At 36.7% G+C, this 22500-nt stretch overlaps 1 protein-coding gene across 1 annotated transcript in view; it reads left to right on the top strand.

The window, feature by feature from the left end:
• Positions 1–22500, top strand: part of LOC106869501 (transmembrane protein 135) — a 466726-nt gene that overhangs the window by 443367 nt on the left and 859 nt on the right. Inside the window, exons 4-9 of the mRNA XM_089355172.1 lie at positions 1063–1264; positions 7434–7601; positions 14346–14486; positions 17864–17962; positions 20977–21044; positions 22398–22500. The exon at positions 22398–22500 is cut by the window's right edge and continues 859 nt beyond it. Of these exons, the coding sequence (XP_089211298.1) occupies positions 1063–1264; positions 7434–7601; positions 14346–14486; positions 17864–17962; positions 20977–21044; positions 22398–22500 (781 nt within the window). The remainder of the gene's footprint in view (positions 1–1062; positions 1265–7433; positions 7602–14345; positions 14487–17863; positions 17963–20976; positions 21045–22397) is intronic.

Raw genomic sequence — 22500 nt, 5'->3', positions numbered from 1 at the left:
ATTCATATTTTTACCTGCACAATAAGTGGTTCCTGCCTGCCAGCACTGTTCATTCTGTGCTCTGTGTATGGGTTGTGTAGCAGCCTTCTGAAGCAATTGTGCTTAAATGCCTCTTTGCTCCATGTCAGCTGTAAGGGTCCAGCTTTCACACCCATATGGAAGGGTCAGAGTCACTTGGAACTTGTACACTCCAAGCCACATGACTTGAACCTAAATAATAAATAAGCCAAAAACAAAAAAATCCAAAGCCACAAGACCAGCACTTTTAGAGGCAAGGCTAAGTCGGTTACATTTAATGTCCATTTTCCATGCTGACATGAGTTGGACGGTTTGTCAGGAGCTGGCAAGCCAGAAGACTGCACCAGGCTTCGCTGTCTGTTCAGCATGGTTTTTACAGCTGGATGCCCTTTCAAACACCAACTACTTTACAATGAAACCTGGATGCTTTTTGTGTGTTGCTAGCACTAGTGGGGGTCACCAACTGACTCACAAGACAAAGATCCTTTGGGAGGTGGGGCATCGGAGGAGGTGGCAGAATTTGAACTCAGAATGTGCAGATGGACAAACTGCCACTAAGCATTTGGTCCAGATTGCTAATGATTCTACCTGCTTGCCACCTTACTGCACCTCAGAGGTGGTAATGAGGGATTAGAGGGTGACAGAGGGATAGAAACAGGTGTCTTGTTGTAGAAGAGATACATGGCTACCCAGTGAGAGGGAGAGAGCAAAACAGACAGAGAGAGTGATCAAGAATGAGAGAGGGAGTGAAAGAGTGTGAGAGTGCAAGAAAGTGAAGGGTGAGAGAGAGCAAGAGAGAGAAGAGTGAGAGAGAGCAAGAGAGAGATGGTGACAAAGTGCCAGTTCTATTGTCTTATTTGTTACTAACACAGTAAATTTCATTGAAAATCTTAAAATAAGGTTACCTAAAACTCTTTAAGGAATCAGATTGTATTGATAATGATGATTTAGTTATTTACAACAACTTTTACTGATTTTTATGTTGTTTTGTTTGTTTTTTCTTTGTTTTTTTTTATATATATATATATATATATATATTTTCAGATTCTTTGTTGGTGCTGAAGAACATGCAGACTCTACAGAGGATAGTTACTGTGAAAATGAGCAGAATTTGGGAGCAAGTCCTTTAAAATATCATTCCAATAAATACTTAGAATATATAAAATCATTGAAGAAGCGCTGTGAACAGTCTCCACGACATCCACTATGCAAACACAATGATGGCTGCATCCATTATATACTACGTGTAATGTACTTTAATGTCATGTTCTACAATGTTCTGGTGGTTTCTCATGTCCTAAGGCCTTATATTATGTCCCTTATACACATGCACACAGGCATATGCATGTACACATGCTCACATGCACATACACATATTCACATGCACATACATGTATGCACACACACACACACACACACACACAAACACACATACATGCATGCTAGATTGCAAAATATTCAGTATTGTCCAGACTGGAAAGTACCTAGAAATGGCCTAGAATTTTTCATAATGAGTACTTATTGAGTTAAATAGAACAATGCTATTGCATTTGTTTTGAATAATTATCTTTCATGTAAGAAATTAATTTATTTTTCAATACATTTGTAGCAATCTGTATTACTGAGAGTTACTCAATATTAATAGAATATTTTGCAATTTAATTGTACAAATGACAAATGATATATAATTCAAGCATATTACTTAACAACACAGAATTAAGTAAATGTGTTTGCAGTTTTATTTCTTTTGAAACTATTTTGAAAATAACATGAACATGTTATCTTTTATTCTTAAAATTCTTCAATTCTTAAAATGGTTTGAAAAATGAGCAGAAACTGCAGTATCATGTCGTAAACCACCCATGAAAATATAATCATTTTAATAGCATGTGGAAAATGGAGTATTCTGGGAAGATCCACACACTCAAATACCAGAACTCGAAATACATGCAGTCATAAAGAAATTATATAGATAGTTGTAATAAGTTCCAGATTAAATATTATTAGATGTGTAGCCATATTGCTTCGACAATTCTGGCCATTATCCTAACAGCTCCTCAGGAGCATGCCTATGGGGGCTTTCAACACTTGAGTTTCCTATACAAAGATGGTTTTTAGCTGATATCTAAATCAATTGACACATATATTTGTAAACGATTTTAAGATTTTGATTTTGATCCAAAGCAATGACAATTTAAGACAAGCCTGGATTTCATTGACTTTGGTTCATTTTGGATCACTGACAAGCAGATAGCAGTCAGCTGACTACTACTGCTACTGAGATCTACTGCTTTCTGAGATTTATTTTCATGCAAATCCTTCAATCTAGGGTCTCTAGAGTTTTCTTGTGAGACATTATACATCTAGTTGTACAATTGCTTGAATGAAGAAAACTCATTGACCATTTTCGAAGTGGACAGTAAATTGTTGAATGCTGGGGCTGGAGTATTTTCATGAATGGGAAAGATTAAGAATTGCCCAAAAGCTAGGTTTCTACAGTTCTATATTTAAGAGATGAGGAATTATGTACATTGTTTGTTATTAACACAACGTTTTGGCTGATATACCCTCCAGCTTTCAGGTGTCTTAGGGAAATTTCGGGCATATGGCATAGGGGTTAAGAGCATGGGCAAGCAGTGACATGAACAATAACAATAATAATAATAACATCAAAAAATACTTTAGGAATGAGAACCCAGGTTCGAAATTTCCCCAAGACACCTGAAGAAGGCTGGAGGGTATGTCAGCTGAAACATTGTGTTAACAACAAACGAGATGAGGACAAATATCCGTTGAATGCAAATAATGTATCTAGGTTTCTGTTGATGCATTATCCTTGCTAAAATTGGATAGCTTCATTGAAGCTGTTTTGCTTCATCAGGGCAAACATTGATGAACTTCATTGTATTGCAGAATTCAAAATTGATGTGTGTTAACTATCTTGGTTATACATAAGTGTTGGCTGTTTTGGTCAGTGATGTGTGTGTTAACTGTCTTGGTCATTGTGTGCTAACTGTCTTGTGTATCTTATGTTAATTTGTTGACGTATATATTAAATATTTTGAGATTTTATGAAACATCCTACACAGCTTATATGCCCTGAATAAATCAGTGTTTACTTTTGTTTATATGGTTTTTCTATAGTGCTGAAAATATTCTGGATGCTGTGTATGTAAGTCCTTATTTTTTAGTTGTGGCAAATATATTCTTCCTATGTCAGCTCTTGAGTGATGTATTTTAAATGCAGTCATTATTTTTCCATAGCATCTATAATTATATGAACTGATTCTGTTCTCAATCCCTTCATTTTGGTTATCTAATTTCAAATCTTTAAAATTTCTCTGCTGACTACAGTTCATTTAACCCTTTCATTATCATATTTCTGTTGAAATATGCAGCTTTTGTCCCAAGTAATTTTGAAAATAATGAAGAATTTATTAAAATAATTTTGTCATTATTAAGCTGGAGTTTGGAACATAAATCAACACAGAATTTTGAAGGGAAGATTTAATTTAAATCATTTTAAAATGGTAAAAATTTATCATTGTTACGAGCTGTCTCAAGTAGGTTGGTATCAAAAGGGTTAGAGATATATTATTGTCCCTTCGAACTGATACATTAAGTAGGAGTTCTTTTTTCCAATTGTCTTTGGCAATATAGTTGGAGAATTTTCCTTAATATCTTTGTTCGTATAGATTGGCATGACCTAATGTATGGTCACTTTGCCATTCATTCTCTGAGATTTTTTCTGGTGTATGTTTCCGCTATCTATTTTCTGTTATTATTTTATATTTCTGACATGATTTTTCATTGTACAAAGTTCCAACCCTGTAATACCTGTCCATGTTTTGGCTACCTCCACGAACATTCACTCCAGTATAACTTGTAGCTTCATCATTACATAAAATAAAATTTAAAAAATTGCTATCTTCCACATCTATTAGTGCTGCAAAGTTCAAAGTATTTTCGTCTATATTTCTTTTAATTTTCACATTTATCATTCTCTTTAATGCATATATATAGACTTTAACTTAGAGTTTTCTGAAACTTTCTTTCACATTATCAATAAAATTTTACTTCACTAACCATTTTGTTAAAGTTTCATTTTAAGTTTTCTTCTATGTTCTTTCATGTTATCAATATTTTTCCTTTAATAACAGTCTTGTTATCATTTCACTTCTACCTTTTCCTGCCATGTCATTGACAATACATCGTTCTAAATATTTCATAAAATTATTTTGCTCTCTATCTTTTAAAGTTTACATTTAACAATTTCTACAAATTTTAATGTTTTCATGTCCCACATAATTCTTCTTTAATATAATGCCTATTTATTACAATTTTTTTACCCTCTGCTACTTCTATATATATATATATATATATATATATATATAAAGATATCCTCTCAAAGATAATGTTTTATTAAAGTTTCTTCATGTTATCAATAATTTTGTCTATACCATCTGAAATTTAACATTTCCCTTAAATTGCTTTCATGTCATCAATACATTACATTCAATATCTGTTTATTATTATTTGCTTTCTACATTTTGTCCTTGTCATCTACAAATTTGTTTAGGAATTATTTTCAGGTTCTCCATACTTTTTCACTTACATAAAGATCCTTTCCTTACAGTTTTATGTGCTTTCACTTGAATACCAACTTCTCAATATCTCATTTCATGTCTGGAATGTCACAAATCATACAAATTCCCCATCATTTTTCTTCAATATCATAAATGTTTTGTAGTTTATTGCATTCAGGTGTAACATTGCCAAAATATCCTTTCAAATAATTTCTGTCTGTCTTTCCAATATCATTTCCAAAACATACCATTTTCATTAATGGGTATGCAAAACTTTCCAATTCATAAATTTTGCATAAAAATTTAATTTTCCCCAATTTTATTTTGTGAGGCTGCAAACATACCAGCACTGCAGTTTTATACTTCATTTCAGTTGTTGCAGTTTCATTTTCTGATTTACTTTTCTTTATTTCAATTTTAAGTACTGTAAACAAGAAGTTAGTTCAGTATCAGTTTAGGGGTAAGATAAGAGACCTGAGAGTGTCACAGTCAGAGAAGACAACAATGACAGCTGGTACAAAGAAACATTGCATGCCTGAAGCAGAGAATATTCAATGTCTATAAGCTCCAAAGGAAAGACAACAAAACAGACAAATGGAGAAAATCCATTGCCAGTCCACAGTAAACTATACAAAGAAAGGCTGCAGAGGTTGTTTACAAAACACAGTCATTACCAGACATGCTATCTTTAAGATAGCATGTTTGCATTAGAGTCTATGTATGTATGTTTTTTCTTTGAGTTTAATTTAAGTTCTTGAGAGAGTCCGAGCTAGTTGCTAACAAAGCAACAAGTCTTTTTGAATTAAGAGAGTTCCTGATGTTTGTGAACATGTAGTTGAGTTAGTGTGTTAGTTGAGCTGTTGACGCATACACCCAAGTATGTGCATCTATTGGCATGATAATCTCACATGGAGAATTTCTGGAATGTCTTACAAATCTTCACTGTGCCACTAATAGATTGGATTTGGAAAATCTGTGTCAGTTTCTTTTGCTCTTTTCTTGTGAAACCAAATGTTTCTAGGTTTTCGTGCAAATTTGTTGATACATAACCTAATGAACCTATGATGATAGGTACAAATGAGAATTCATAGTCAGGGTACAAGAGCTGTAAGTTCCTCATTTATTCACTATAAATGTTATCTTTTTCTCGGACTTTTGATTGTACATTCATGTCTGCTGGGAAGCTGACCTCTATAACAGTGCATGACTTTTATTCCTGTCCCATAGAACAATGTCTGTCCTGTTATGTTTGCACCGAATTGATGTTTTTGTTGAGGTATTCCACTGATATTTGTTTTTTAAAGGTGTGAATACCTGCTGATTCTGATGAACTTTTGATGTATACATCAGGGCAGTCCTTTTTACAGATAGCATTGTAAAAAGTTTTTATTGTGCCTCAGGGGCAGGTAGTATCTTGTAGACATTTTGGGGCAGCTGCTGATGATGTGAGTGATATCTTCCACAGTGTTTTCTTTTTCTGATATTTTCAGCATTTTTTTTTAAGGATTTCAATAGTTTCTTTTCTGTTTTTTCATCCTCTACACTGTTCTCTGTTATCTTAAACTCTGTTTCATACTTGTTGGCTTTCTTCAAGATAGAAAATAGTTTCTGTTTCATTAATAGTTTTGCTGTTTCTATTGGTTTCCTCTTCCTTTTTTACTAAATATTTCTGTCCTCCAACAGTAGACATTATAAGATAATTTCCTAGTTGCAGAAGACTTTTACCTTCTGTTGGATGACCAGCAGTCGCCCATGCATACCAGCCTCCCCTCTCCACACCACTGATATTATCCAAGGGAAAGGCAGAGGCTGATACAGCTTAACACCATTGATGTCACAACTCATTTCTACAGATGAGTGAACTAGAGCAGTATGTTGTGTCTTGCTCAAGGACACAACACACAGTCTGGTCCAGGAATCAAACTGACTACTTCATGATTGTGAGTCTGATGCTCTAACCACTGAGCCATGCACCTTCTATGAGTGCTGAACAAGGGTGGAAACGTGGTCGATGGTAAATATCAGTATGGAGAAGAAGGTAAAAGAAATAGCTCAGAACAATGGAGGTGATAAGTGGCAGTACACACCTGTTTTGCAATTAATTCTGCTGCTTGTGTTTCTAATCAATTAATTCCAACTTGATAAAGCTTTGCACACTTCAGCAATTGTACTATTTTTGTTCAAATACAAGAATAGCTGTTCTTAGTAAGTTGTGCCATTATAATTGTTGTGAACACCTACATTTCAATCAATGCTGCTCCTTGCACCTCTATTTAAATAACTGTGTATCAATTTATCTATTTATGTATCTATCTTGTGTGTGTGTGAGAGAGAGAGAGAGAGAGATATCTTCTTTCAGGTTTCCGTCTATCATTATTTGGTCATCTTGGTGCTTTAGTAGAAGAACCTTGACCCAGGTACTGACTGATCCAAAAATCCACATGGTTTGGAAGCCAACTTCTCAAACACACAGCTATACCTGCACTTATGTACATGTGTATATATATATATATATATATATATATATATATATATAGAGAGAGAGAGAGAGAGAGAGAGAGAGAGAGAGAGAGGGAGGGAAATAGACAGACAAACATGTATATGTCTAGGAAAGGATTGTATTGAATAAAAATACCTTGTGTTATTTTTTGTGTTAGTTGTGACCAGCATTGTATCTTATGAGGTTATTAAAATAAGTATCAACTTGGAGTTTTCCAAGGTCCAACAACTGAATTAAAACAATTTTGAAAAAATGACAAAAAGAAATCAACCTCTTTTTCAATATTTTTTATTTTGCTTTATTGTTTTGTTTTTTTTTTTTATCTTTAGGGATTCTCCAAAATGGCTGGAGTCGGCTTTGGACTACAAGTAGCAGTCAAATTAGTTCCAAACTTGATTCGAATATTGCGAAAACCATCTTTATTTTTACATCTTATCTGGCATCAAAATAATCTGAAACTTGGTGCTTTTCTAGGATTATTTTCTACTGTTTTTCGAGTAAGTCCATTTTGTTCTTGCATCTGTTTGTATTGAAATTTTATCTAATATTTTTAAATTGTGTTTTTGTATTTTTTTTCTTTTTGCTTTTAATATTTTATATTCAAGGTTGAGCTAGCAGAATTGTTTGCACGCCAGTTAAAATGCTTAGCAGCATTTCATCTGCCTTTACATTCTGAGTTCAAATTCTGCTGAGGTCGACTTTGCCTTTCGTCCTTTCAGGATTAATAAAATAAGTACCAGTTGAAAACTGGGGTTGATATAATTAACTTATTCTCTCCCCTGATATTGCTGGCCTTCCAAAATTTGAAATCAATATTTTGTATTCATCAAGGTAGTGAGCTGGCAGAATTGTTAGCACACTAGTCAAAATTCTTAGTGGTATTTCATTCATCATCATCGTTTAACGTCCGCTTTCCATGCTAGCATGGGTTGGACGATTTGACTGAGGACTGGTGAAACCCGATGGCTACACCAAGCTCCAATCTGATTTGGCAGAGTTTCTACAGCTGGATGCCCTTCCTAACGCCAACCACTCCAAGAGTGTAGTGGGTGCTTTTACGTGTCACCGGCACGAAGGACAGTCAGGCGGTACTGGCAACGGCCATGCTCAAAATGGTGTATTTTATGTGCCACCTGCACAAGAGCCAGTCCAGGGGCACTGGCAACGATCATCATCATCATCATCATCATCATCGTTTAACGTCCGCTTTCCATACTAGCATGGGTTGGACGATTTGACTGAGGACTGGTGAAACCGGATGGCAACACCAGGCTCCAATCTAATTTGGTAGAGTTTCTACAGCTGGATGCCCTTCCTAACGCCAACCACTCAGAGAGTGTAGTGGGTGCTTTTACGTGTCACCCGCACGAAAACGGCCATGCTCGAAATGGTGTCTTTTATGTGCCACCCGCACAAGAGCCAGTCCAGGGGCACTGGCAACGATCTCGCTCGAAAACCCTACAAGGCCAGTCAGGCGGTACTGGCAACGGTCACGCTCAGGATGGTACATCTTATGTGCCACCCGCACAAGAGCCAGTCTAGGGGCCCTGGCAACGATCTCACTTGGCTTGCCGGGTCTTCTCACGCACAGCACATTTCCAAAGGTCTCGGTCAGTAGTCATCGCCTCAGTGAGGCCCAATGTTCGAAGGTCTTGCCTCACCACCTCAGCCCAGGTCTTCCTGGGCCTACCTCTTCCACGGGTTCCCTCAACTGTTAGGGAGTGGCACTTTTTCACGCAGCTATCCTTATTCATTCTCACCACATGTCCAAACCAGCGCAATCGTCTCTCTTGCACACCACTACTGATGCTTCTTATGTTCAGCTTTTCTCTCAAGATACTTACACTCTGACAGGTATGCACATTTACATTACACATCCAGCGGAGCATACTGGCTTCATTCCTTGCGAGCTTACGCATGTCCTCAGCAGTCACAGCCCATGTTTCACTGCCATGTAGCATGGCTGTTCGTACACATGCGTCATACAGTCTGCCTTTTACTCTGAGTGAGAGTCCCTTTGTCGCCAGCAGAGGTAAGAGCTCTCTAAACTTGGCCCAGGCTATTCTTATTCTAGCAGTTACACTTTCAGCGCACCCACCCCCACTACTAACTTTGTCACCCAGATAGCGGAAGCTTTCGACTACCTCTAGTTTTTCTACCTGGAATGAGATAGAAGTTGTTTCCTGTTTGTTTACAGTGTTTATTGCACCTGAACATCTGCCACATACAAAAACTAACTCCGTAGTTAATCTGCCTTTGATATTGCTGCACCTCTTATGTGTCCATAGCTTGCACCGGGTACATCTTATAGAGTTACTACCTACTCCTTTACTGCATACTGAGCAGGGCCATCTACCTGAAGGGGTTTGTGTTTTATCTACCTTCCTACTTATTAGGATTTTGGTTTTTGCTAGGTTGACTCTAAGGCCCTTCGATTCTAGTCCTTGCTTCCACACCTTAAACTTCTCCTCTAGTTCTGATAGTGACTGCGCAATTAGTGCAAGGTCATCAGCATAGAGGAGCTCCCAGGGGCAACCTGTCTTGAATTCCTCAGTGATCGCCTGGAGGACTATGATAAATAGGAGGGGGCTGAGGACGGAACCTTGGTGGACCCCTACCTCTACCCAGAATTCATTACTGTACTCATTTCCAACCCTCACCTTACTGACAGCATCCCTGTACATGGCTCGCACAGCTCTCACTAACCATTCTTCTATCCCAAGTTTCCTCATTGACCACCAGATAAGGGATCGGAGGACACTGTCAAAGGCTTTCTCCATGTCAATGAAGGCCAGGTACAGGGGTTTATCCTTGGCTAGATATTTCTCCTGCAGCTGTCTCACTAGAAATATGGCACCAGTGGTGCTTTTACCTGGCACGAACCCAAACTGCATCTCATCTAAATTGATTCGCTCCCTAATTAGTTGGGCTATGACCCTCTCCGTAACTTTCATAACCTGATCTAACAGCTTGATGCCTCTGTAATTATTACTTGCTCGAAAGTCCTTACACATGCTGCGGGCACAACTGCCAGAAAGGCGACGCTGGGCACAGGTGCCATCATGATTTCACTTGCCCCAACAGGTCTTCGCAAGCTAAGTTTTGTGTCCAATGAAGGAGACGACGTTGGCATGGGTGCCAGTCATCGAATTTAGTTTGATTTCAATTTCACTTGCCTCAACAGGTCTTCGCAAGCGGAGTTTAGTGTCCAATGAAGGAAAGGTATGCATAAGTGGGCTGGCTACACCCCTGGCAGAGGCCTTGGGTTTAGGTCTCACTTGGCTTGCCGGGTCTTCTCACGCACAGCATATTTCCAAAGGTCTCGGTCAGAAGTCATTGCCTCGGTGAGGCCCAATGTTCGAAGGTCCTGCCTCACCACCTCATCCCAGGTCTTCCTGGGCCTACCTCTTCCACAGGTTCCCTCCACTGCTAGGGTGTGGCACTTTTCATCGTTACCTTTTCAGTTCAAATTCCAAGGTCAACTTTGCCTTTCATCCTTTTTGGGGTTGATAAAATAAGTATCAGTTGAACACTTGGGTCAATGTAATCGACTCAACCCCTTCCCAAAATTGTTGACCTTGTGCCAAAATTTGAAGTCAATATTATTCATCAATTTTTTTCTTTTCTTTTTTTGCTACTAACCTTCACACTGCTTTTTATAATTATGATAAATTAAGTACAAATTCAGATTAGACACTTAATGAGAATAATGTTCATATTGTAAATTAAACACATTGCAACTTCAGGCAATATTTATTTATTTATTTATTTAAAAATTTTACTGAAACTTTTTTCTAACCCTAAATTTGGTACAATTGAGTTTGCAGATGCAGTTTGATAAAATTAGATATAAGAATTATAGTTTGATATCACTTTAATCTAGGTCCCAACCTACTATTCAAAAATAGATGGTTGTTGTTTTTGTTTTTGGTGTTGGTGGCAGTGGTGATGGTTGTGGTGGCTACAGTACTGGTGGGGGTTCATCCCAGTTTGATCCTAACAATGCACACTCATGGTCAAAAGTATTCCAGCCATAGCTGTTCCATTCCTTTTTTTTTTTTTTAATTATTTCTTGTTATATAGGAACAGGTGTGGTGTGTCGGCAAGTGTCTTTTGCTATAGCCTTAAGCCAACCAAAGCCTTGTGAATGGATTAACTAGATGGAAACTAAAAAGAAGCCCATTGTGTGCGTGTGTGTGTGTGTGTGTGTGTGTGTGTGTGTGTGTGTATAGGCATAGGCATGGCTGTGTGGTAAGAAGTTTGCTTGCCAATCACATAGTTCCAAGTTCAGTCCCTCTGCATAGCACCTTGGACAAGTGACTTCTACTTAAGAAGCCTATTGTATATATATATTGGACCATCCCATAAATAATACGGTTTTTCTATACTTCTTTTATTTTTCAAAATTAAGATAAAGTTCTTTTTTATTCTAAAATGTACTCTCCTTCATTTTCTACAATGCTCTTCCATCTATCTGGTAGACTTGCAAGGCCCCTCTTCCAAAATTCACTTGTCTGTGACAAAAAATACTCCTCCACTACTGTTCTGACCTGATCTACAGAATTCATATTTTTTCCATCTAAATGATTTTGAAGACTGCAGAATAAATGATAATCAGATGGGGCTATGTCTGGCAAATATGGTGGGTGGGGCATCGTTTTCCATTCAAACTGCTCCAGGCTTTTGAATGTCATCCTTGCTGTATGTGGCCGAGCATTATCCCGATAAAAGAACACCTTTCGTCTTGAAACCAAAGATGATCGTTTTTATTCTAGCACAGGTGTTGATGAATGGTTGGATGACCAAATCCAAGCTTCTCTGCTAGTTCTTCAGCAGTTATGGTTGGATTTTGTTCAACCTGGGTTTGCAGGACGTCATCGTCAAGCTCTACAGATCCTCCAAGATGAGGCTCGTCTTCTAGGCTGTATTTCCGGCTCAGAATTTCTGGAACCACTGTTGACACTGATTTACACTTATTATCCAATCCCTATGTACTGCATTAAAATTCCTCACACTTTGTTGTCTTTATTGAACTCATAAAGCAAAATATACCAAATATTCTCCTTTGTTACTTCCATTATAGCTTTGGAAAAATAACTGATAAAATCGAACTGCCCACTTCAGAACTTGCACTTAGAATAAGGACAAAGTAAAATCACTACCTGCTTTCATAGCAAGTTGATGGAGGTGGTTTATCCCATTCCCTCCGACTTTTAGTTCATGCAATTGAAAAAATCGCATGATTTATGGGATGACCCAATATGTGTGTGTGTGTGTGTGTATATCTCTGTCCCCCACCACCACTTGACAACTGGTGTTGGTGTGTTTACATCCCTATAATTTAGTGGTTCAGCAAAAGAGACTCTATAGAATAATTACTAGGCTTGAAAAAACAAAAAATAAATACTGGGATTGATTTATTTGACTAAAACTTCTTCAATATGACATTCTAATTTTCAGACAATAGGGTTTTATGTCTGAAGGAAGATTTCATTGTTAGCTCTAGTTGACCATCAGGGTCCAAGGGATCAATGTTAGCTTGTCTGATGTAGGTTAAAGCTACAGAGTTCTGGGGTTTTATTTTGGTTTTTTGGTAGGATCCTTTTTAGTGGGGTAGTTGGAAGAGGTTGGGCAATATTTATAACATTTTCAGAGCTTTTTAAACTGAAGAAAGGCAGAGAGAAATTTATTCTGTGACTAGAGGTGTGATACAAATGCTTTCAATAAAGTCATCACCACTGAAGGCAGCAAAGTATCATCATCCCAGAAAGGATGAAAGACAATGTCATCCTCAGCGGAATTTGAACTCAGAATGTAAAGATGAACGATATACTGCTAAGCATTTTGCCTGGCATACTAATAATTCTGCAAGTTCACCGACCTTCTTAATGATAACTAATAATAATGAGCATTTCAAATTTTGGCACAAGACCAACAATTCCAGTGAGAGGGTAAGTCAATTACATTGACTCTGCTATCCAAATGATACTTATTTTATCGACCCCGAAAGGATGAAAGGCAAAGTTGGCCTCAGCAGAATTTGAACTGAGAATGTAAAGACAGATGAAATCCCACTAAGCATTTTACCCAGAATGCTAACAATTCTGCTAGCTCACCACTTTGATAATAATAATAACAACCTTTTCTACTATAGCCACTAGGCCTGAAATTTGCAGGGAAGGGACTTAGTCAATTACATTGATTCTAGTGCTCAACTGGCATTCTAACAATTCTGTCAGTTCGCTACCTTAACAACAACAACAATAATAATCCTTTCTACTAAAGGCACAAGGCCTGAAATTTGGAAGAGGAGACTAGTAAATTACACTGACCCCAGTGTTTAACTGGTACTTAATTTATTGACCCTGAAAGGATGAAAGGCAAAATTGACCTTGGTTGAATTTGAACTCAGAACATGAAGACAGATGAAACACCACTAAGCATTTTGTCCAGCAATTCTGCTAGCTCACTGCCTTAACAATAATAATAATAATCCTTTCTATTAATAGCACAAGGCCTGAAATTTTGGGGGAGCGGATTAGTCAGTGTTTAACTGGTACTTAATTTATCAACCCTGAAAGGATGAAAGGCAAAGCTGACTGTGGCAGAATTTGAACTCAGAAAACATAGCAACGGGTGAAATACCACTAAGCAATTCATCCAGCATGCTAACAATTCTACCAGCTCACCACCTTAACAATAATGATAACAACCCTTTCTACTAAAGGCATAAGGCCTGAAATTCTGTGAGAGGGGACTAGTCAATTACATCGTTCCTAGTGTTTCACTGGTACTTAATTTTTGAACCTCAAAAGGATGATTGATAAAGTCAACCTTGACGTAATTTGAACTCAGAACATAAAGATGGACAAAATGTCACTAAGCATTTTGCCAGGTATGCTAACGATTCTGCCAGTTTGCTGCCTTACCAATAACAATAATAATAGTAATAAAAATAATAATTATAATAAAAAGAATTATTTGATCAGATTCCTATGATAAACTTGGGCAAATATTACTATTTCTTTCTTTCTTTCTTTTCTTAGCATAATTTCGGGTTCTCAATTTTGTTTTGTGTAGATTATATTCAAAGGTTAATCAAACACTGATTAAAGGCTAAAGGCTACAGTCTTGTATTTTGAGAGATATTTCAAGAAATCGTTCTGTAAACAATCTATGCACAGACAATGACTTTTATTTATTCTATGTTTATTTTTTATTTTTCCTTTTTACTTTTTCAGAGTTCAAACTGTGCCTTGAGGTGGCTTCGACAAAAAGATAGCAATGTAAATGGGCTTGTGGCAGGGTTTTTAGCTGGATGGTCCATGTTGTTTTACAAAAGTTCTACTTTGGCACTTTATTTAGCTATGAAGCTTCTTCAGGTAATATTTATTATTTATCATATATCATAATTACAGCAGAAATGCTGATCATACTAATTACACTGTGTAACGCAATTTTTTACCTTTGGTAGCAACTGCTATTTCCTATTTGCTTGCCCCTAGGAAGTATAAAAAATGGCTGATATTTCCGCCAAGCTTTGCTTCCTTCAAACTTGTCTCCACTTAGACAGCTAGAAGTAAGCTGATCTGTTGAGCTTACAATCCCTGTGTTTATACTGCTATGTTGCCAGAACACTCTAGAAATTCTTGAAACTTTTAGAAACTTCTAGAAAGTTCTAGAAAATTTTGCTTAGCAACTCAGCACTGAATCTGTCTGAAATGTAATAGAAAATAGGTCAGTTTCAAAACATTGATTTCCAGATCACAAAAGCAAAGTTTGAAAGGAATAGTAGACATTTCTCTTGATTTCTAGAGAGAAGGAAATAGGAAATAGTACTTACTGACCAAAGACAAAATAAATAAATAATAATTTTGTTACACAGTATTATAATAATTTCTGATTTTAGTACAAGGCCATCAGTTTTGAGAGGAGGGATTTAGCCATTGACCCTGAAAGGTTGAAAGACAATTTAAACTCAAAATGTAAAGAGCCAAAACATGTGAAAGGCATTTTGTTCATTGCTCTCTCAATAATTGTAATAATGATAATGATAATAAAAATAATAATAATGATAATAATAATAATAATAACTGTATCTAACATAATCATAAGGCCAAGAATTTGTTGGGTGGGGTGGATTTCATCAGTTACATTGATCCCAGTATTTGAATGCTTCTTTATTTTATCAGCCTACTGAAAGATGAAAGGCAAAGTTGACTTTCGCAGGATTTGAACTCAGAACATAAAGAGCTGGAATAACGACCAGTACATATTTGTTTCAACACCCTAACAATTCTGCTAAGCCACTGCCTTTACTATTATTATGATTATTTATTTTTAATACTATTGTTATTGCTAATATAGCAAACTGACAGAATCATTACCACACTGGGCAAAATGCTTAGCAGCATTTTGTCTGTCTTCTTGTTCTGAGTTCAAATTCTGCTAAGGTTGACTTTGCTTTTCGTCCTTAAGTATTGGAGCCAATGTAACTGAGTTACCCTCTCCCTTGAAATTGCTGGCCTTGTACCAAAATTTGAAACCAATATTATTGTTATTGCTGCAATAGTGAATTGTCAGCTGCAGTAGCATTTAAGTTTACAGCTAATTCATCTTTAATAGTTGATAAAATAATTCCTAGTAATAAGCTGATTTAAACTAAAATACTGGTTCGCTGTCTCTGAAAATTTATGCCTTATGCCAATATAAAAAATTTTTGTTGTTATTCTTATTATTGTAGTTTTGGGATGTCAGACAAATTGCCTGGTGGTTATTTAGTTTATTATAGTAAGCATGGACTGGGCAGAGCCAGCCCCAATTTTTCATCTTTCAAACATGTTTTGATTTGGTGCAACAAGTGCCACAAGCCCAGTATTTATCAAGTTACAGGATTTATATGGAGTTACCTTTTCCATTTTTAAATCCATAGAAATAAAACAATATTTTGCTCTCACAAACCAGTTATTTCCTGATGTTATTTTCTTATTACATATTTCTTGTGGATAAATGTTGATCACTGCTGTCATTGGATTTACCTACATTTCGAAATGCATAGAAAAAAGCTATCAAAGTTACCATATTCCTATCATAGATTTAATGTTCTCATTGTAATACAGAAAAACTTAGATAAACAGTAAAAGTACTGAAAGGCCAAATCTGGCCTGGATCTATTGGTATGTCTGTGAGTGACCATTGTCTGGAGACAAATAGGTGTATCCTTAATGTAATTCTTTTTGAGAATTACATTAAGTGTACACCTAATTCACAAATAGAATTGGCAGGACATCCATTTGAATTATTGATACAATCCATTCAATAGATTCCAGCTTCCAACTAGACAGTTTCACACCAAGACTTGAGTCAGTGTAAGACTTTGCTAAAAGATATTTTTCCAAGATGCCACATTATTAGAACTGAACCTAGGCCTTCATAATTGCAAAATAAACTTCTTACAAGTAACATAGCTCTATACAATTTTAACATCAGTGTTGCAATCCACTTCTATAACCAATGTCAGTACTGTGGAATTCATGAATAGTGATTTATTACTTGCTCTGTTGACTTCATAAAACTGTTTCTCTGTAATACACTAGCATACTGTCCAGGAGAAGTCTTGTCTCTACTTTGGTTAACATTATGGAAACCAGGTAGGGCAGTGAGATGGCAAAATCATTAGCACGCTGGGCAAAACGCTTAGTTGCATTTTGTCCAGCTCTTTAAATTCTGAGTTCAAATTTCGCCAAGTTGACTTTGCCTTTCATCCTTTCAGAGTCAGTAAACTAAGTATTAGTTGACCTCTGGAGTCGATGTAATTGATTTATCCCTCCCATGAAAATGCTGGCCTTGTGCCAAAATTTGGAACCAATATTATGTAAATCAGGTAAAAAAAAAAAAAAACATGAATGTAGATCCCATTGAGTTAGAAAGAGCCTGTAAGAATGATAGTTCAGAATGAGCATGTAAGATGATTGAAAACCATTTACCAGTTATGTCATTTTCATGGTGTCTATGATATAAATTACTTAATATCTGTATCACACCGGGCAAAGTGCTTAGTGACATTTTGTCCGTCTTTACGTTTTGAATTCAAATACCGCTAAGGTCATTTTTGATTTTCATTCTTTCGGACTTGATAAAATAAGTAGCAGTTGAACACTGGGATTGATGTAATCGACTTAGCCTAACCTTCAAAATTGCTGACCTTGCGCCAAAATTTGAGACCAATATTTGTATTGTCAATTCCACGATTTTTTCAGCATGAGTTATTTCCCTTACCTTTAATTCGTTCAATGGTGTGTTCGTGGAAATAGAATCACAAATTTGTACATACAAACACACTCATAACACTATACAGTATGTGCCATGCAGGTTTCCATTTAAATGTAAATGAATAAATTATACTGTTGTGTCTGGGGAGAGTCATTTTCTTATTGTGCCTTGAAATTTAACACACTCACCGTTAAAATTTCCACTTATTTCTTATTTTTATTTTCCTAAACTTTTCGTTGCGTCTTGCAACCTTATCAATAGTCTTGACTGTCAAATTTCAAGGCACAATAAGAAAATGACTCTCCCCAGACACAACAGAATATGCTTCAACACACGAAATCACATAAAAAATCTTGCAAACCAAATCCAAAAACGGAATAGATTATATTTCTCCACAAAATTGGAGACAAAACAGAAAGATATTGTATGAATAGGATATGACATGCTGTTGAGCTTATTTCTTTTTCTGTTTTTCCTTTTTTAACAGGTACTCTATTTCAAAGGGGTTGAAAAAAAAGCAGTCCCTCATATACACTGGGCAGATATTTTTCTGTACACACTTTCAACTGCCTTCCTTTTCCATGTTGTAAGTGAATATTATTTGTTATTATTTTCATTTTCATTTTACACTAGCAGAGATACCCAGCCTTGTTTGGGATTAAAATGGCATAGTTTTTTTTTTTATTGTTTTACTTGTTTCAGTCATTTGAGTGCGACCATGATGGAGCACCACCTTGTAGTTGAAGAAATCGACCCCTGGACTTATTCTTTGTAAGCCTGGTGATTATTCTATCGATATCTTCTGCCAAACTGCTAAGTTACAGGGATGTAACTTGTTTCTAAGTAACTGTGGTGGGAACAAACACAGACACAAATACACACACATAATATATATATATAAATAATACAAAATGGAACAAGAATGCAAAACATTACACTGCACCATCTGGACCAAGAATCAAACCCATGACTTTACTCTTGTTAGCTAGAGATGTATTCTTAGGTTAATATATATATATATATATATATATATATATATATATATATCGTTCAACGTCCGCTTTCCATGCTAGCATGGGTTGGACGATTTGACTGAGGACTGGTGAAACCGGATGGCAACACCAGGCTCCAGTCTAATTTGGCAGAGTTTCTACAGCTGGATGCCCTTCCTAACGCCAACCACTCAGAGAGTGTAGTGGGTGCTTTTACGTGTCACCCGCACGAAAACGGCCACGCTCGAAATGGTGTCTTTTATGTGCCACCCGCACAAGCCAGTCCAGGGGCACTGGCAACGATCTCGCTCGAAAATCCTACGGGAGCCAGTCAGGCGGTACTGGCAACGGCCACGCTCAAAATGGTGCATCTCATGTGCCACCCGCACAAGAACCAGTCCAGTGGCACTGGCAACGATCTCACTTGGCTTGCCGGGTCTTCTCACGCACAGCACATTTCCAAAGGTCTCGGTCAGTAGTCATCACCTCGGTGAGGCCCAATGTACGAAGGTCTTGCCTCACCACCTCAGCCCAGGTCTTCCTGGGCCTACCTCTTCCACGGGTTCCCTCAACTGTTAGGGTGTGGCACTTTTTCACACAGCTATCCTCATCCATTCTCACCACATGTCCATACCAGCGCAATCGTCTCTCTTGCACACCACAACTGATGCTTCTAATGTTCAGCTTTTCTCTCAAGATACTTACACTCTGACGGGTATTCACATTGACATTACACATCCAACTTCATTCCTTGCGAGCTTACGTATGTCCTCAGCAGTTACAGCCCATGTTTCACTGCCATGTAGCATGGCTGTTTGTACGCATGCGTCATACAGTCTGCCTTTTACTCTGAGTGAGAGTCCCTTTGTCGCCAGCAGGGGTAAGAGCTCTCTAAACTTTGCCCAGGCTATTCTTATTCTAGCAGCTACACTTTAAGCGCACCCACCCCCACTACTAACTTGGTCGCCCAGATAGCGGAAGCTATCGACTACCTCTAGTTTTTCACCCTGGAATGAGATAGAAGTTGTTTCCTATTTGTTTACAGTCTTTATTGCACCTGAACATCTGCCACAAACAAAAACTAACTTGCTAGTTAACCTGCCTTTGATGTTGCTGCACCTCTTATGTGTCCATAGCTTGCACCGGGTACATCTTATAGAGTTACTACCTACTCCTTTTCTACATACTGAGCAGGGCCATCTACCTGAAGGGGTTTGTGTTTTATCTACCTTCCTACTTATTAGGATTTTGGTTTTAGCTAGGTTGACTCTAAGGCCCTTCAATTCTAGACCTTGCTTCCACACCTGAAATATATATATATATATATATATATATATATATATATATATATATATATATATATATATATATATATATATATATATATATATATATATATATATATATATATATTCTATAGTTCCAGCTCAGAGCTGCAGCTACTATAAGTTTCATGCTGTTAGTACAGTAATCAGGCAAGTTTGTATAGTATGCTGTGTACCATCCTGCTATCTTTCACATTTAAAATGATATTAATCTCTCGTGGGATGGAGTACTTTTTTTGTGGATCCCACAAATAATGGACAGTACACTGTATGTATGTTTGTGTGTATTAATAATGTATATTATGAAATAATATTTTATTGTGTCTGGGGAGAGCCATTCTCTTTTAGTGCCTTATTAATTTATCACACTTGCTGGTCTGATTTCCATTCATTTACATTTCATCAACTATTGAAAAGGTTGCAAGTCGCAATGAAAATTTTAGTAAAAAATAACAAGTAAATGAGTGGAAATCAGATCGGCGAGAGTGTTAAATTAATAAGGAACTAAAAGAGAATGGCTCTCCTCAGGCACAATAAAATATGCTTCACAAATTCACATAAAGAATCTTGCAAGTCACATACAAAAATTATAAAGTAATGATGTATTAAAACTTAATCATATAAAATATGAAGCTTATTAAACTTAAATATCTAAAACAAAGGTGAATAGTCTACTCTTGAACTCTCTTTCAACAAGCTTGTTAGATTCAAAATTCCTTTTACAGCTCGCATGTGTATTTTCCAACAGTGATGAGAGATTGCATGCATCTATATTCCTCATCTACTATAATAATACTCTTGTGGTTTTCTCCATCACAACATATGAATGAGAAAGGAAAGGGTGATGGCAAACTGGTGGAACGGTGAACATTCAACGCTGAAAAGAAAAATCAAACAGCTTTTCAACTCTGTGTGTGTGTGTGCGTGCGTGTACAAGGGAAGTATGTAATAGTATGTGAACATTAACAAGTGTATTAATTTGATTTACTATCCATATCTATATATAAAATACTACAATTAGCCATCATTCTTGACGGCACGGGGTCAGCTAGTGTATATAAAATATTGTAACAAATGATTGTTACGTTATAGTATTCTACCTGTTTCCCGATATGTAACGCCTTACTTATTCTTTCCCTTGTATATACATCATCCAAGCAACCCATTTCATATAGTATCCATTTAGAGTTATTTCCCTTACATCGGTAACTTTTTAGTCTTTGCTGAAACATATATCTATTTCTTCCTATGTCTTCCATTCTAACTATTGTTCTCATATACAGGCCATCTTTGAACCCCATAATCTCCGTCCAAGCTACTGGAAATTTTTGCTACGAGTCACAAACAACAAGTAAGCAATGTAGTTTACCTTTCATTTATTCATCTTTTTAAAAGTTCCTTTCCGTTTCTCCTGATTGAGTAAGTAAACTAAGTGTATGTGTGTATACATACAGACGTGCACACACACACACACACACGCACATAGCAAAATCAATAAAAAATGCACAGTGAACTTGGTATGGTAAGTTGAAAATGCATCATCTTCACAAAATCCTTCTTGAGAGAAAAATTGACACGAGACGAATTAAAGGGAGACAACTGGCTGAAACTGCTCTAGTAGCATTTCTTATTCACATATGAAGCTCACATATTTCAACATTCCTTGTTAGTTGTAGCATGAGTTAATTAACTCATATTAAAAATGGGTGAAATGAAAATGATGTGAACTCTCCCTATCACAGCACCTTGGGAAATGAAAATAGCTATGATGGAGGACATTTCTGTTGTGACTATCCTGTCTATTTTCATATTTTAGAAACTGTTATCCAGTATATCCTTTACTTAATATGTTATGGTGTGATTCAAGGAATATTTGAGCTGCTATTTCCTGTAAGTCAGACAATCATGTTGAAGTTCTCTTGCTGAACAGTAAGACCAGCTATTATGTATTGTTTGGTAGTAATGTAGCAGACCAGGCAGTACTACTCTCATCTGCCAGACTCTACTCCACTATCCAGTCTCTCATTCCTTGACTGGGCACGTTTTGTGTACCTTGATGTACTTCTTAAAAACAAACAGCACATTGTATAATTTAATGATCATGGATTTCCTGCCCATAGGAAAAAATGACCATATGGTCATGGCTGGCATGACTTTGATCATAGGTTTTCTCAATTCAAAAATGATGTCAGGCAAAACAACACCTGTCAGATTCTACTATACATTTAACTAATTTTAAAGAGTGTAGTCACATGGCTTAGTGGTTAGGGTTTTTGGCTCATGATAATAAGGTCACGAGTTCAATTCACAGTAGCATGTTGTGTCCTTAAGCAAGACACTTTATTTCATGTTACTCCAGTCCACCCAGCTGGCAAAAAAGTTTAGTACTTGTAATTCAATGGGTCAGAATTGTCACATTTTGTATCACTCTGAATCTCACTAAAAACTACATTAAGGGTACCTGTATCTGTTGAGTTCAGGCACTTGCACATGAATTTTATGAGCAGGCTGACTCATTGATTGGACAAACTGGAGCCCTCTCCATCATAACCGACAGAGTGCCAATGTTATGTTGTCACAGCTCTCCCAATTCTATGTCGGGTGTTTAACTACCAGCTGGTTAGAACTCTGTTCTGATTGTCAAAGCCTTCTTAATTATTTTGATTTTTCTCTTCTTTACCAAGATCATTTTTTTTTTTTTCAGGCTTGGAGAAATCAACAGACAAATATTAAATGCTTTTCAAACTAAGGCTTCTGAATTACTTCCCAATTTCTGGCCGAATTATAATCCTGCCTTTACCAATTTA

Source organism: Octopus bimaculoides, chromosome 1 (assembly GCF_046866305.1).
Source record: "Octopus bimaculoides isolate indiv1 chromosome 1, ASM4686630v1, whole genome shotgun sequence".
NCBI classification, from domain to species: Eukaryota; Metazoa; Mollusca; class Cephalopoda; order Octopoda; family Octopodidae; genus Octopus; species Octopus bimaculoides.
The sequence above is the reverse complement of the archived record's forward strand: the minus strand, read 5'-3'. Positions and strand labels throughout refer to the sequence as shown.